Raw genomic sequence first — 17991 nt, 5'->3', positions numbered from 1 at the left:
GGTTTGAAGGGAAATAGTGAGATATCCATTTGGGCACACAGAGTCTTTTGTTTTCCCATGTAGAAATCACAAAGAGGTATTATGCTTTTTTTCTTTGCTGAAACACCTAACTAACCACAGACAAGGCTGAATGACTGCTTAGCAGTGTGACATCTGTTCTGTTCCCTGTGGACTTAAAAAGTTTATAAATATACACCTATTTAGTTCTACATCTAAGTATAAGACTATTTTATATATTATATATTAATACATATGGATACAGAAAGAGTTACAAGTAGGTATCTACTTAAATCAAGATATAAGAATGATTGATATTTTCATACGTAATTGATAGCTTTGGGCTCCTTCAACAGTAGTCACCTTATAGGGGTCAGAATTTGAGGCTAAGCCTCACTACCCTTTTGAAATATCAGATCTTATTTTGTTTGGAACATATAATGCTCCATAGGATTGGCACATTTCCATAATGCACATTTGTTGCCATATAAGATAAAATGACATCCACATTCAGTTTGCTTTGGGGCTGAGGCCAAAATCAGTATTTATGTGGACACTGATTACAGGTAATTTTGCTTAATAGGCTCTTACTTCAGGTAAAACCAATGAAAATGTTATCTTACTCTTCCTTGAATTTTGCCTTTCATTGGAGTTGTATCCCTATTCCAACCTACAAGTGCAAACCCTCTGAATTTCTTAATTTCGTTTTCTGGAACATGGTCCAACACAGTAAATAATTAAAGTATTAGTATTCTCTCCTTCCACAGTGATGCCACACAGGCAAAAGTGAAGGGTCTGCAGCTTTAAATATTGTGAGATCTAACCTGTAAAAGATTAAAAATAGAAAATTTGAGCTAACTGTGAGAGGTGAGCCTACAATTATTCCTTTCACATATAATGTATTTTCAACTTGGAAGAAGACATTTTTCCTCTTTGTCTACTTCATTGTTTCTTAATTTAAGCAAAAAGGAGAAAATGCTTGCTCAGAGAAGCCCCATTCTCAATGCAATGACTTTTCCGTTTTTGATTTTGTCATATGAACATGTGAGCATATAGAGATTTTACTATAATTTTAGTTGTATATTTGAAGCCCAGAATACATTTTTCTTTGTCTTTTCCGTTAATAAAATACATTATAATGCCAAATACCATTCTCCGTACATAATTTTATGGATCCCAGGGGAAAAAAAAAGCTTAATACTTATTTTCCATTACCCTTTGAACTTCTACATTAATCTTCTCACATTTAAAGGTTTTTACATTTCTATGTACTAACAGTATGGATCCAGAAGAAGAAATCAAAGTATTTTTCTGTTCTTTAAGCATTCTCTGGGAGCAACACACTTAACTACTGATTCCTTATAAATCCTGCTGTAAATGTCAGGGACCCTAACAGACAAGTGGAATCAAAGTAAGTCATTAAAGAGAGAACAGTTCCAGACCTATGCCTGGAATGGTCTCTCCTAGAAGAAATTTATTAACTAAGACAGCATTTTTCTTTTTTAAATACTATCAAAAGTCAGCTCCTTCTCTGGACAAAAACTTCTGAAATACTTACACTCTTATTGATTAAATACTCAGGTCAGCTTGAAAAAAATCTTAGAAAACCAACATAATTCTTAATTACCTTTTAAAAGGAAAACCAGTAATTATTAGTAGATCTTTTAAAACTCTAGTGACAGGATCTTGTACAGAGTAAGGTAATATAATCTATCTGTATAGTTTGAAATCTACAAATTCTGAAGGGTGGAAGCAAACCCTAGTTCATGGCTACAGGGCTCCCTACCATGCACCTTGCCACGCAGAAAAGACAAAAGAAATAAATATATTTAATTATTTTGTATTAAGCACATACCTGCATTTTTTTATCTTGTTCATTTTCACTTATAATTCCTGTGCTACTAACACTGTCATTTCCATCAATAGACACCTGAAAAACAAAGTTGAAATTGGACAAACATTTACAGGTTACTTTTATTCATCTGAGAAACAGAGGGTTCCTAGGGGGTTATTATTTCATAGCTCTCTAGCTCCCTCTTGGAACATGGGTATCCCCTAGTACATGAGCTTACATAAAACCCACCACTTGCAGCACCTGCATTACAAAACAGGCTAAGTGAGCATAGCAAAGTTTATAACAGGCTAGGAAAGACTGCAAGAAGTAAGAATGTTAAATTAATAGACTGACAAAAGTATTACAATAAATCAGTAAGTTTAACAATACTGAGTTCTGACAAAAGAAACCCCAAATATTTACGTCTTTTACAATAAAGATAATTATCTCACTCCTTATTAAGCAGAATGTACTTGTTTCAAACAGCACAACTGCTTTTTGAATACCCAAGACAATGTGTTACATCTCAGTTTGAACTAGTCAAATTACAACTAAGCAAGGACTTGAGTATTGCTACATAGGTTTGTTTTTAAAGACAGTCTCCAGGAGGAGAAAGGTGTTGCTGTTTCTAAGGAGCTCATAAAAATATTTGAAAGACTGCTAGATGTTAATGTTAAATTTCTATTTAAATAAAAATATAATTACCCAATTTAAAACAAAAAAACACCCCCAACTTTCTCACATGCAGCAACTCAAAGAACAAGATGTTACTGGTCACTGTATAAAAAATTAAAGTATACGTTGCGTAGTTTCCCATCCCTTAATGGTCTCTATTAAGCACAGGCATTCACAATACTCTCTGAATCTGTTAAATTCAAGGCTGAAATTGATGCACCTAAGCCTAGTCTAAATGATTTTATTCTTCTCTAAAACAGTTTGGCAGGAACCCTCCTCCCCCTGGGCTGCTCCTGCCCTTTGACCCAAGAGGCCACAGCAGGCCCCTGAGAACACTGGTGGTTGCGTGAAGTATCTTGCCCAAAGCACCAGCCCCAGCCACTTTGGAGACTGGCATGAACTCATCCCACAAGAGGTTTTCATACTCCCTCTCTAAATTAGACAATTATGAACAATATACTTTTGGGAACTTTGTGCTAAAACAGTAATGAGGAAAGTGCCCAAGGAGAGGCAAATTTACATTACAAAGATTGAAAAGAGTGTCAGAAAGCAGGTAATTCTTGGGTGTTTTTTTCAGAGGGAAACAATAGCTATTTTGGGACCTTCTCCCTCAGAATTTTTAAAGGAAGAGGGAAGAACCTGCACAGAAAGGTTCTGGAACCACTTCATCTGGAAATTCCTGTTGCTGGTAGAGAAAAGAACTGCTGACATGAAATTAGAACTTGATCAACTATTAGAAACAAATGATCCAAACAGAATGTGTGTTGAGGCATGCGCAAATCCCAGTTACTGTACTTTGCCAGCAGCTGGGATGGCACAGGAAAGCAGCTTATGGAAGGAAAGTATGTGTTGTAACCTCTTTCCAATTCCATCACCTTTTCTGACCTCTCCGAGAGCAGTGACCTTTTTTCCTTGGTTCCTTTGGGAGGATGGTGGCATTGACTCAGCCCAAAATTACAGGACTCTAGTGAAGTCTGCATGTACTTAGCACGTTGTGAAAAGTGGTACTATGCCTGAGGGAGAAGTGAGGGACAATAAAAGTGTCCATGTTCCACCACTTCCAGTGAGCTTCTAGGTCACCTGCTTGGATCTCTTTGTATGCACTCTCTACATTGATTATATTCCACACTGATCTTGGGCACCCCACTGATCTGTCTGTTGCATAGGACAAGGAAACAAAGAACCACCACTCTCCAAATCCATTTTTTTTTCTTTGCCCTTGAAGTTTTGAAAAGAAACCTTAAAAGAACCAAACAAAAAAGACACCCAACTATGAATTTCTCTTTTGCAGTATTGTAAGAATTCTTGAAGGATTCCAGGGCAGATCTTTGAGTTCCTCCTAAAATACTCCCTTTCAAGCTAAAGAAAGATTTAGTCTGCCTTCAAATAAAAACACAAGAACACCTACATCGAGTCAAACTAAGGCCATACTACTGCACCATTTCATTTTCAACAGCAGCCAGTAGAACATGCTGAAGAACACTAAACAAACAGGCCAAGCATGTAGTGATGCATTACAATGCATAGTATTCTGCCCCATAATATTCTGCCAACCTCCAAGCAATTTGTGGTTTATGAACTTCCTTAACCAGAAGTCATGTGTTTCTACCTAATAGCCATAGACACATTTTTCTTCTATGAATTTATCTAATTACTCCTTGAATCCAAGGACATATAAGTGTCTACAATATCCTACAACTTAACTTTGAGCTGTCTGAAAAAAGTATCTTCATTCTTCTTGAACCCATCCTGTGAGAGTTTCACCTGATGTTTCCCAGTTCTGAAACTGGTGCAGTCAATGACAAGTCACTACTCTTCTTTGGGCTACTCAAATTTTATAAAATCCTATCACATACTTACCATGTGTATTTAATTTCCTCCTGTGCTTTTTCAAAGTGTCTGTAACACCAGCTATGCAAAGTGTACCTTGCCTCACTAAGAAGTGTGCATGGACGTGAAGAATCACAAAACCACATTTTGTCTTTTAAGAGAGATCCAGGGTTCTGACCATTGAGCTAATGTTTGGTTTTGTACATAAACTAGGTGTAGTTCCTGGAAACTCAACTTCTACTGACTATCCCCTAAAGGTTCCAGCAGTACCATTCAGGATCAGGTTCTGAGATGAAAGCTTAAAGAAAACAATTTTTCCTAAGTAACACACAAACTACAGAAAACAAATTCGCATTACAGAATTTAAAAAAACCCTGTTGAGTTAAACAGGATGAAAATGCAAATTTATTTGCATTTCTTCTGTTTTTTCTTCACCTTCTCAAAACAGAAACTTACCAGAAATTATGATTAATACAGCTGCTGGTTAAGAAGGACAAAGGTATGATTGATTTAATCTAAATGAAATAGTACCCGTGGAATGCGTAAAAGCTTGTGATTACAGCTCAACTAACATTGAATTACCTTTTATTTCATTAAATGCTAAGGCATAGCATCACAACACAATTTGACTGCCTGCCTTGACAACTCTCGCTGACATTAAGAGGACAGACTTTAAAATATATTTTGCTCTTTTTCCAGAGCAATACAAGCACTGATGGCAATTATCCAGCAACTGGGACACTGCTTAACTTCAAAGTCATAGAAGTTGCATTACCCATTACCATACTTACATCAGAAGCCCAGTAAAGTGAACAACATGAATTTTGTGCATCCTAATACATTTTTACTATTGAAAATATGGATTGAAGAAGTTTTTTTCTGAACTCAGTAACTGTCTAATTGTCTTTTCTACACTTCATACCATGTGTTGCCCTTGCTCATTACAACAGGCCAGACTCCTCCCATTTGAGAAAAAAAATTAATCCAGCAATAGTGCCTGAACAAGAATAATTTAACTTTGTCCTTCTTCCCAAACAGTGTCCCTTCAAGAGACTCCTTTGCAATGCTATAGTATCGAGAAGATTATAATTTGGCTGTCTAAATGGCTCTCTAAATCTGACTCCAGTTGAGTGTTCAATCTTTTCTCCTTTTTATGCAACACTGTGCACCAGAGCTGTTCCTGACAGTGAAGCAATGTCATGAAAATTTGGTGTTCTCTCTTCTAGAAGTCTGAGACTTCCTCAGTTACAATTTTATTTCTTAAACAACAATTGGCTTGTGCTGCCAGGTATGTTGTAATGTACATAAAAACATGATGGAGAGAGAAGATGTCTTGCAGATTACCTTGGCTGCATATTGCTCCAAAGCACTGATGGTGTCCGGGTCGATGGCAGCATCTCCTGTGTGCAGCCCTGCCACTGTGCCATCAGCCTGGATGGCTAAAATGGTGTCTGACTGTGGCATCTGCACCGTGTGGTGGATGTAGGCAGTGGTTCCATCCTCCAGCTGCACAGCTTGAAGTGCACTCTGGTCATAACTGTCTGAGGAATGATATTGCAAAATGTTAGGATTCTGAAAGGAGCAGCAATGTGTTAGAGAAACTACTGCTCTCCAGGAAGTGTCCCCTGAAGTCATGCACACATGTAAAATACATGAGAAACAGAACCACTAGTATCTGAGAAATAGAAACACTTAAAACAATGCTATTAATAACACAGGATTTTGTTTTCAAAACAACACCTCCCATATTTTATTTCTACAATTACAAAAGTACAAAAAAAAATTATGAAGATCTAGCTATATTTACAAAGGAAATCAGGAACACAAATATGATTTCCATTTCAAATCCACTTATGATAAAATCAAAATAATAAAAGAGACCTACTGATATACTTACTTCAGATTTTAGAATTCACAGATCTCACATTTTAAGAAGAGAATCATACAAATATGCAAAAGAAATACATAACAACTTTTAACAAAAAAAATCTTCATTACATTCTCTCCTCGTGGTTGTAAAATGCAATTGTTACACTGGATTAAACAGACATAAAATATATACTTGATCACCTTTTTAGAGAAGTGGTACTATTTCCAAGACTAGTGTAATCATCTTCAGAAACATAAGTTATCATCTGGAATAACTACATTTGCATTCTTGACTGTCAGCTGTCATATTTGCTGCCCTACTACCTAAAGGTATATACTCACTTTAATGTGATCCTGGGCTAAATAAACAGTGAAATACACTAGCTTTGATTACATTTATAACTGTTACATGAGGCCCAAGTAAAGAACTGAAACAGCCTCATGTCAAAGGTAAAACAAGTAATTCACACTGGGAATTACTTGTTGATCACCTAAGCTAAGATGATAGCTTTTAGAGAGTACCCTGTTTCATACTGCTGAAGTTCTGTTGAACACCGATGTAATAAATCCCACTTGACAAAACAGTTACCTTTTGAGGTGTGATGAATAAATGCCGTAGTTCCATCTTCCAGCTGAACTGCTTGTCCATCTTCCAGACGCAGGCTCTCCCCTGCTCAGAAGGAAGAATTACAGCACCTCAGCAAGGGTCCAGAGAATCCATTAGTGGAAAGATCAAACACTAAATACTTAGGATTACAAAACACCTAAGATCTCTTCATGACTATTTCCATTAAAATAAGAAATCAAGCTATTATAATGACTGTTAACTACTTAATATCAATATTTATCAGTAATACATTATTTTATAACATATTTCTTGTATTATTGCACTCACTGCTTTTAGGCATAGGTACATGTTGAACGTAAGCAGCAGAACCATCTTCTAATTGAATCACTTGGCCATCCATTAATTTACCATCTGAAATATACAGAATATTTTTAAGAATTCTAATTGTGTAACATATCACAGTTTTAATACACAGTTGATACTTTCTAGGTCAACACATAAATAAAATAACAGCAAGAAATAATGTTTGGTAAATAAAAAGCACAGTGTGACTGTACAGAGCTTTTAAAATTCTGGGATTAAAAAAAATCAGGAAAGGTCTGCTTTCCTATCTGTTAGGCAGAATGTTGATATCTGGGTTTGAACCATAAAGATCTCTTCACTTTTGTTTGACTTATGTTCTGAATTTCATTTTTGCATCTTATTAGTAGCAAAACCAAAACATTTATTTTATAGAACTACTTTGATTTCCCACTGGAATTAGAACTTCAGAAACATTGTATGGATTTTGCCTGACTTCACAATGCAAAGAGAGGGTTAAAAAGGGGAATACTACTTCAACAGCCATCAGTTTGCAGTCCTTTGCCTACCTTTAGAATTGTGCTGTATGTAAGCAGTGGAGCCATCAGCCAGGGTAACTGCTTGCAAACTTACACCTTCCATGTTTTCCAAGTTGTCACCATCTAGCAGGGAAAAAAGTCCACCTTCACTACAACCAGCATGGAACCCTAGAGATCTCAGCTTAAAGACCTCCCTAAATTATTATAACCCCTCAAAGCATATGGGTTTGACAAATAAGAAGAGAAAGTGGTTCTTATTTGCTTTCTGGTTTCTGAGCCTGGGACACACACTAAGGTCATATATTCAAGATTTTGCTCTGTAAATATGATAGCTATATGTTATTTTCCTTAACTAAAAAAATGAAGTGTCACTGAATAAATAACTACAAAGCTGAGGCTTTAGGAGAACGATAAATTAAATCATCAGAGCCAACAGTGAAATAATGACACACGTACTTGACTTGATAATTCTGTACAACACTGCTTGTCATTAATACACACAAAACTATTTAGATTAAAATGCAGATTCAGGAGAGAGTTTGTAATAAAGTAAAATCATAAAGTTAACAGGAAACATCAAGTTTAAGCCAATTTCAAGTCATTAATCTATTTTAAAATTCAACTTGCTTAATACATACTTAGATATCAACTGAATTTACAAAGTATAAAACGGTAAGATTGTACAGAGAATAAAGTCAGATTTTATATTCCATATATTTTTGGTAAATTTACACTTCTGTTATCTTAGTTAAATGATCCTTTCCATCCAGAATTAAATTAGTGAATTTAATCAATATCAGTTAACTATTTTCTGCTGGACTTTTAATTCAGAATACACAACATGAATTTTAATGTTTCATCTGAGTTTCAAAGAGAAAAGACATAATAATATAGAGATATTTTAACCTGAAGGTTCACCTTGCACAGCTACAGCTTCTGTTAGACACAAAGTCACATGCTGGGCCTCCATTCCTCCTCCAGAAAATTCCGTCATTCCCTGAGAGTCTCGATTTATCTGAGCTAATAACATTGTCTACCTAGAAAGAAAGTATTCAAAAACCAGAAAATTGAAATACAGAACCAGAACCACATAACCCAGTTTAATGCGATTTTTGTACAGCTGCTACAAATATTTTATGTTATGTTTTGCATAAAATAGATACAAAAAATGATTAATTTATCTGGAAAATACTTTGAAGGAATAAAAGTTCTCTGAAATAGATAAGTATTACTAGCTCATTTAACTTAGATTTTATGGGTTTCAGGTAGCAGCTATTAATATAAACTGCATCAAACACATTTACATTTCGGTTAAATATAAATGATTTAACCAATGTACAAAGAATAATGGTGGTAATGACAGTATAGGTAATGATACCTATTTGCCCCCAGAATTGAAATAAAGCTGACAATTCACCCAAAGTCACCCATGACAACAGCAAGGCTTTATCTGTATAAATCAGAGAGCTCTCCAGTGCCAGTAAGAGGTTTAAAAACAATGACACACTGCAAAAGTCTAACTGAACAATTCAACTATTTCCCTAAATTTTCCAGAAAGGTTTCTGTTTAAACAAAAAAAAACAACCAAACCAAACCAAACAATCTGTCCTTTAAAATAATGAAGTATCCCATGATAAAATTTGCTAATCAGACAAAAGGACAGTGATGAGGGAGTGACTGCACGCATCTCACAGAACCAGACAGCCATCCCTTTGCATACTCACATTTTTAACCAGGCATGTTTTAATACGGGAGATCACATCACAGCTTTTAATCCTAGTGTGGTTCTATGACCTGCTGGTTTATAATTCAAGGCTGAGAAGAATAATCTAGGGGGGTTAATTTTTACCTTTATAAATGATTACCTTTATAAATATATTTGACTATTTTTACAACTACAGTCCAGAAATCGGCTCTTGAATAAGCAACTCATCAACAGTCTCAAAGACCACTGAGAAAATTGTACTTCTCTCAAAACTAAGAAATAAGGAGCACAAAATTAGACCATGTAAGTACTCCAGTGCCTACAGTATTTAAAAAGGTTACCACACTAATTTAGTAGTTGAAAATTACACCCAAGCAGTATTCTCCAAATATATCCAAGTGTATATAGTGAGCTAGACTTTTTCCTAGAGCTGCAGGCTAAGTTTCTTATTTCCAGTTAATGGCAGATTACAGCTTAACAAAGGAAGTGGAAAGCAAGGAATTTGGGAAAGTTTTAAGCCTCCTGCTTTTTTCGTATGTTACACTGAAAATCTTACAAAAAAACCCAAAACATTACTAATGATCAGTGCATAATTCTGTAAGAAATATGCCTTCCAACATTAACGTACTCATAATTTCTCTCTGGAACATTAAGGAAATTAAAATACTGGCTTGCAATAAAGAATCTGAACCTTGAAGAACTGGCATCAAAAATATATTATTAAGACAGAAAACAAAATATAATTCAAAAATGGGTGTGAGGGGGGTTTTTTTAAGATCTGAGAAGATGGGTAATTCTTCCCAACATCCTTTACAGGAAAAGCAGCTTTTAGAGAAAATAAGGCCTCTAAAAAAGATGTAATACACAAGGGGAAGCCATCCAGACTAAATTGCATTTATAGAGATGTATCTGAAGAAAATGAAATGGGAACGATTGTTTGGATACTATAATCTAAGATTAGGAATTGTATGAGGATATAGAGCATCCTGAGTTCAACTTTTTCCTCCTCCATGTCCATGACTGTGAGTTTGGAAAAGTAACTTCTTTTTCTACTACTCATTTATCATCTCCCCATCTCAAAACAGGCAGAAAAATTTACTTAGGAAGCAGTTCACTCACAAACAAAAAATCGTATGTGATGCAGCTACAGAGTCAGCCTAAGCAAGCAGAGAAGCAAAGCAGTCCATCATGCATGTACTATGCAGCAAATAAGATCAGAAAACTGTTGCAGTTAAAAAAAAAAAAACAACATCAACAAAACAACAAACAAACAAGCAAGCAGCAAAAGGAGTTTTATCCAGACCAGTTTGCAAGAGCTGCTTTTCTGGAGGTACTGCCAGCTTGTAGCAAGTTAAATTAATTCTGGTATGATATGCTAGTGGTACCCAGAGGCTGGCTGTCCTCTGACTACTAACAGAGGTCTGTATTGTCAGCATTTTCCATGCACTCAGTTTTCAGGACACCTCATGGAAGCAGGCTGCAAAACTGCTACACCATTTCACATGGCAGAAAGGCTTCATAACCACAGGTGTTGACTTGAACTAGAGAGTGAAACAATTCCAGCAGACTGCACCTCAAAGGCCTTTCAGTTCAGGTCTACTTGACCAGTATTCCCTCTCTTAGGCAAAGCATCTTTTAAGATCCCCAACACCATTATTATCATCTGCGTTCCTCCTGAACTCATGGCTCTTCTCTCACCTTTGGGCAGCAGTGAAGGCGGCAGTCCATGCAGACAGCTCCAGAATTCTGACAAAGTCTGCGCAGAACTAATTGCTTAAGGAGTGAGTAGCTACTTTGGAAGGAAAAGAAACCTAATGCCAGAAAATTTTAAGGGCTGTAGGAGCAGCAGTGTTTAAATTGTTTCACCAGTGTTTGTTACTGTAGCGTGGCTATCAACTCTCACACACTGAAAAGGAACTGAAGGCAACTGCTGCACACAGAACGATGTCTACAACTTTCCTCTGTTCCAGAGGATCTGGACAATCATACAATCTCACACAAGACCTCAGCAGCAATGCAGTGTTTCTCCCAATTTCTAGCTCCTTTCAATGATCACTTCCAATATATCCTTTTCTCAATCCTCTGTCCTTCCACAGAGCTCCTTATCCCCACTCCATCCCTCCTCCTTAAAGTACCTATTTCCTACTTCAGTTCTATCATGACACAAATTTCCAGGACATTCCTCTTCCCAGATATAATCCCATCCTTCTTGCCAGAATAATATAAAATACTTCCATTCCCACACCAACTCCTTCTGCAACTAGTCCCAAAATCTTCTCTTGCTGCTGGTCTCACACCACTGTCTATCCCCTTCCTGCCTCTGTGTCTACAGCTCCTGTTCAGACCCACCCTGGAAGTACATCCCCCACAAGAGGCTGGAGCACTGGGGTCCTCCCAAACTCCAGCCCCAGCTTCCACTCCCTCTGCAGGGACACAGCAGCTTTGCTGTCACTCTTCTGGGCAGGGAAGAGAACCCTCAGCCAAAATGGATGTGCTGCTCCCTTCCAGACTCACCTCTTTCTTCCCAGTGGAGACCACTGACTAGCCAGACATGGCTAGAAAGATGCAGGGAAGATGTAGAGTTGGCCCGTGTTGCAGAGAAAAGGGTCATTCTATCAGAGATAATGATGCTACAGTGTTACTTGGTAAGAGTAGGGAAATACAGAAACAAACTGCAAAGACAGGGTATGGACTCTACATCCTTGTAGAACTTCAAAGCAACCTGACACAGCCCTGGACAACCCAGGCAAATGAGACTTGCCTTGAAGCCTCGAGCCTGAACCAGGTAACTTCTGAAAGTCCTTCCAATTTCACCTGCTCTCTGATAATCATTTCAATAATACATACATTTACAACAGCATCACCTTGCTGTTCATGTATCATCTACCCTGCAAATCTACTCTCCTGACATTTTTTAATTTGCTTTGCTTTTTCAGAACCAATTGGCTTTTATCAAACTCAAATCTCTTCCTTGCCTCCACTTCAGTCACTCTCTTCTGTTTTCTCCTCAGTTTCCATCAAATTTGTCTCCATTGTTTTTTCAATCTGAATCTCACCAGCTTCTTTCCCTAATCCACATCATTGCTTTTATTTCTCTGCATTTGCACCAGTCAGCTTTTCTTATTAAATCTCCTGTATGTCAGGAGTTCCGTCAGTGAATATCTAGGAGAGATTTCCTTTACCCACTTGAAATATTGCAGCTCATTAGTTAAAAGCAGCTGAAAGCGTCCGTTTTTAGGAAAAGCCAGGAACCCTGGGGTGGGGCCTACATAGCAGCTGGGCAAGATTGACGCACGTGGATTCTGCTTCATCTCAAGAGCTGTCTCACAGAAAAGACAAGTACAGGCTCAGTCATGAAGTACTCACTGAAGTGGTAACTTGAGACTTGACCTTGTGAACTCTTGGAAATCTTCACAGATTATACGCAAGTTGCAACTGTCGATTTTCAAATGCACATCAATGATGATATTTGGGCAGACTTTTCAAAAAGACAGTAACGCATCTTGCATTCCTGAAGTTATTAGTCACCAAAACACGTCTATGGTATCCATGCAGAGAAAATCTTACTATTCTTTTAGATGGTTAAAAACACTTCTCACAAAAAAACAGCCCGAGGCAAAAAGAATTGACAGAAAATCTCTGAACTGAAAAGAGTATCTGACTACAGTCATCCCCCCAACACTGATACCTTGAACGGCCACCGCAATGCCATAGAGGTGCAAACTCTTATTAAGGAAACCAGAACAAACCACCACCCCCTGCAAATTATCTGAACAGAAAAAAAATACTCACAGGCACACATTAAATTCTCAACACCTGGAAACCAAAGGCATGTGAGCGGGGAAAAGGATGGTTAAAATCAAAAGATTTTTCATGAACAGCTCATCAAGTTGCCTATCCAGAGAGCACCTCATGTACTTTTCCCTCCACTAACACTCAAAGAAATAGAATTTTCTGACTGCTATCACTTGTTTTGGAGAAAAGATGCAATATCAGAAGAAAGGTTTTTATGTAAACTCAATCTAGCAACTGGAATCTCCACTAAAAACTAGGAATGAACTAAAAAAACAGCAGGTGGGATTCAGGCAACTGAAAAGCAAGGGAAGAGCTGGCAGAGGGCATGGCTGCTCCGGAGCAGAAAGGAGGTTTGGGGCACTTAGGAACTCCAGCAGTTGAGAAGACAGCATGAGGAGAGCCGTGTGGCTGGAAAACAACAGGAATTTGTCATTTAAAGAATAACTGTAGCACTGTATTGCTGTACAAAGGAAAGAATCCTGCAGTGATAGAAAATAATCCTGCAGTTTCAGTAGCAGAAACTCCTTAAGAGAAACAAAGATGCTGCTCAGAGGATGATTAATGGGAAATGGAATAAAGTTTATAATAGCAGTCATGGAAGAATAACTTACTGTTATAAAAGACAAACTTATAACGTGCAGAAAAATCTGGGGAAGAATGACAGGAAAAAAGCTATTCCAGACATTCAGCAACCCTGTGATTGTTCACTCCCCTCGTACAGACAGCACTGAGAAGTTTGAAATAAGATGCATTTATTTCATTTGAAAGGAAACATCACTTTTATTTTTAATACACTTCTAAATAATATACAAAGCCATTGTAATTTTATGAAACTTATAAAAACAGCAAATAAAAACCAATCAAGAAGGGTAAGATGGCAAATAATACACAGCCTCACAATAGTGCAACTTTCATTAAGGAATTTATAAACTGTATTCTCATGTTTGACAAAGCTGTATCCCAAAATCAATTCAAGTATGTCCGCAGTGTAACATAAATTCAGTTTTTTCTGAATTAAATACTGCCTACCTCAGGGTCCTTAACAACTGATATGACTGTCAAATATCAGTAATTTCATAAAACCAGTCTGAGTAACAAATGTGTGAAAACTCCAAAATTAGTACCTACAATTAACAATCTGATTAAATACACTTCAATTGATAGTTCATATGTGTTACAGTGCAAAAACCAGTCTGACAGACTGGAAAACTGACTATTCCATACAATTTTTTTCAGACAACTCAAGAGGACTTTTAGCATTTCTTCCCCCACTAATTACACAAAGTCATTTGTCATCTTTAAGCTCAGAAATAGACACAGGAGAACTAAGACTCTTTTGACAATCTTACTTCTGCTCTCCTATGTAGCTGCATGACAATCTTTTCCAGTATTAATCAGAAATCTGTAACAGGGTCGGAAATTAAATCTAGATCCTGTGGGTGCTTTGATCAAACGCTTCAGCAGACATGGATTTCCTTCTCCATCAACAGCTCTTACCTTTTCCAGGACCTTGTACTGAAAATCGGGGGGTTGTGCTGTTGTCAGTCTGACTTTCAGTAAGTGTAACAATTACTTAATGTTGGGCACTTCTAAATGGCTACGTGTTTTCTCACATAATCTCAAATACTTTTTTCTGTATTTTTGCCAGCCTCTTGTACAGGCAAAACATAATTAAACAGCATCTTATACCAACATTAATCATTCACAGTGGTAAATGGAAACAAGAACAAAAACCCCTTCTACATAATCTGGTAACACCAGTTGGATTCAGATAATTTAACAGCAAATCACACAATCACTTCCTAATTCCTACGTGGTGGTGTTGTGAATGATAAAGCACAGGCCCTAAGTCTGGCCCTGGAGAAAAACCTGACCAGGAGTGAGAGCACTGTCAACTGCACAAGCACAATATACACACTCTGAAGCAGTCAAACTCAAGGCTCCTTTTTATTCTTTTTACAGTATTTCAACCTTTCTGTTCCACAAGGGATAAATCCTAATAATAATGCAGTTCAAGACTAATTCACACTACAGTGTTTCGTATTTCTTCAGAAATGAAAAATAAATGCAAGACAAAATTTATCACTGCCTTAACCACACATCAGTCTGACTTCAGTGGGAACCACATTTAGCCTGACAAAATTACTCCATGTTCCAGCAGTTCTTTCCCTCCAAAAGTCATTTCCATACAGTTTATATTGCAAATCTCATCTTCAGATTGTGAATATTAGAAGTATTTCCTGATATCAATTTTATAGATATATTTTTTAAAATGGATTAACCAGTGCAAATAAAAAATATTCACAAATCCTTACTCTAACTAAGGAGATTATGTGTATGTGTACTTTCACACTGTGGGAATGTGAAGGTTGCTATTATTTTCAAAGGTATGGCATTAAACACAGGAAGGTTCAGAAAGCCACCCATCAAGTCCTACACATGGAGAGAACACTCAGGCTGATCCCAAATACGACTTCTAACTTCACACATTTCTTGAATATATTAGAGAAGAAATTACTGGTTAATGGAAGGAAGCCAGAGTAGTTCCATCAGCACGTGAGCTGTCAGGGCCACCCATATTATCTGTCCCAAACACCCAACTCAAGCACGCCTGAGACATCCCTGTATCTTGGAATGCTGGTCTGTGTGCATGGAATGCCTTGCAGACCTACTGCAAATCCAACTGTGGAACTCACCTACCAAAACAGCCCATCAAGTTTTCTCTCAATGCAGGTGGTGTTTCTTGTTCAGAGTTAGGATACGATTCTTCTCTCCTGGCCAGACTTGTACTATCAGTGCTCAGGCATACCCTCCTTTTCTCAAACCCATTTCTCTATTGCAGACTGTCTGGTAATAAATTAGTTATGTTTTCACTTGTCAAAAAAAGTTTGGGTAACTAATCATAATGTGCACACTCAGAAAAAAAGCTGAATGGCAAGTCAGCTGATTTTCTGCAAAAACTTAGACCATGATTAACAAAGATGAAAAGACTCCTAAACTTAAAGTAATTCTGCAGCACGTTCGTGAGATAAAGCATTTCACTCCAAATGGATTTTCAAGCTGGAAATAGGACGGGAAACAGATTTAAAGCACCTAATAATAGATGAATCAGTCTGGTTTTAAAACTACTGGCTTTCGTTTGGTTTGTTTTTACCATCAAATGCATACATGGCTAAAATATGTATGCAGCAGGCATCCAGCCGATGCATGTCACAAATGTACCTAAGTCACTCCTAGAAATGAGCAGTGATGCCTTTTTACACTAAAAAATACATACCGTTAACTTCTGAAGCACTTCATGGGGCTACTTATCCCTTAAGTCATAAAACCTCCAGTTATATCAGTGTTTTAAATAAAACTGGGAACATCTGGTTGATTAGATGAATATTTAAGGCCTAAAAATCTGAAAGAAACTGAGGCCTCTCTTTCTATTATTTTTTTTTACTTTCATGCCAAACAGCTGTCAAGCAACCACAAAAGTCTCTTATTAACATCACCAAACAAATTGAATCTTAGCCATGCCCTTTTCAAATCCTGCAAATCCACTGAGACTGCCAACAAAAAGAAGACTTTTGAGTGGGTTGTTTTGTGTGGCTATGAGTTAATTAGCAATCTAATAAATTCATTACACATGTATCAGCATTGGCCGTGACAGTGCTTTAGCACAGGCTTGTATTTCAGGAACTAAAAGGGCAGCCTGCTGGATTGCCAAAGCCAGATTACAAACAGAATTTAAAACACAGTACATCAAAATACATCCTAAAAAACTCTGTGCAGCACCATGTTAGCTATGTGTGAATGTACTTAAAATGTGAGCAAACCAACAGACCCATCTTCCAGTTCTAGAAAAATCTATCATCAGAAATTAAGTCCAAGAGTATTAAGCAGGTAACACAATTTTCCGCTCAAGTGTATACAGAGGGAAACATTCTGCAGACAGTAAAATACAGACTGAGGTAAGCATTACGTAGTTTTAATTCTAATTCTGATGTCAACCTTAAAAATTGCAAAACCTGCTGGAACTGTAAATTCCCTTCAAAACTGAAAATTTCATTTATTTAGCAAGTGTTATCTTGGTGGAGCAAAGTACAATCCCACTAAACAATTAAACAACAGCCATGTAGCCCAGAACATTTTAGCAAACTAAGTCACTGGAAGCATTTACTAATTTAGTCCAATTTGGTTTTGAGTAACTGATCAATGATCCCTGGTACACAGAGGTAGAGAGCAAAATCATGTTCCCTCAAGTAAATACAACTAAGGACGGATCAAGTACAGGCAAAACCCCACAAACCCCACTGTGCCAAGATGGGTCACAAGGGTTCCTTCCCCTCCTCCCTAGAAATGCTGTCCATGGAGAGACCCCTCACTCCAGGCTCAGAACAAGAGCTATGAACACCTCAAGTTACAGGAATTTGCACTCCAGAGCTGAACTCTTGGGTTCAAGAGGATCCATCGGTTTGGATCATAGTATATCTTGGGGATCCATAAGCTAAGCAGAAACCTTCCTCCCATCTTTTGGGATCTTTTGTGACACAAGCCACAGGAACAGACTACCCAATCCCCACTGTCTTTACCACGTGCACTGATTTCGTTGCACATAAAGAGGACATAAAAAACCAAGCTGCCCCAAATTAATGCTGAGCCAAAAGCACTGCTGGTGAGCTGCAGAGATGTGCAAGAGATGTAGCAGCGACACAGGAAAAAGAAGTCAGTGAGTGGCAAGGAAAAGCTGGCTTGGGGTGCTTGTGCTATGCACGTACAAGTCAGAGGCTGCAGGAGTGAGAGAAGGCATCACGGGAGGCACAAATCACGGGGATGGCCAAGGAAGCAGGTCAGTGAAGTGAAAATGCAGACAGAAAAAGAGTAACTACAAAAG

At 37.5% G+C, this 17991-nt stretch overlaps 1 protein-coding gene across 5 annotated transcripts in view; it reads right to left on the bottom strand.

Annotated features, from left to right (window-relative positions):
* ZNF143 (zinc finger protein 143) overlaps positions 1–17991 on the bottom strand; it is a 39705-nt gene that overhangs the window by 19291 nt on the left and 2423 nt on the right. For 2 of the 5 annotated variants that reach the window (XM_058420951.1, XM_040067179.1), the window contains exons 2-7: positions 8519–8649; positions 7643–7735; positions 7101–7184; positions 6795–6875; positions 5681–5877; positions 1853–1927 (exon numbers count right to left, since the gene is read on the bottom strand). In XM_058420951.1, the coding sequence (XP_058276934.1) occupies positions 1853–1927; positions 5681–5877; positions 6795–6875; positions 7101–7184; positions 7643–7735; positions 8519–8642 (654 nt within the window). In that variant the 5' untranslated portion in view covers positions 8643–8649. Of the gene's footprint in view, positions 1–1852; positions 1928–5680; positions 5878–6794; positions 6876–7100; positions 7185–7642; positions 7736–8518; positions 8650–11831; positions 11922–17991 lie in introns of those variants that run through there. The other 3 variants (XM_040067177.2, XM_040067178.2, XM_040067180.1) reach the window with 3 other exon arrangements.

This window comes from Hirundo rustica, chromosome 6, assembly GCF_015227805.2.
Source record: "Hirundo rustica isolate bHirRus1 chromosome 6, bHirRus1.pri.v3, whole genome shotgun sequence".
Taxonomy (NCBI): Eukaryota; Metazoa; Chordata; class Aves; order Passeriformes; family Hirundinidae; genus Hirundo; species Hirundo rustica.
The sequence above is the reverse complement of the archived record's forward strand: the minus strand, read 5'-3'. Positions and strand labels throughout refer to the sequence as shown.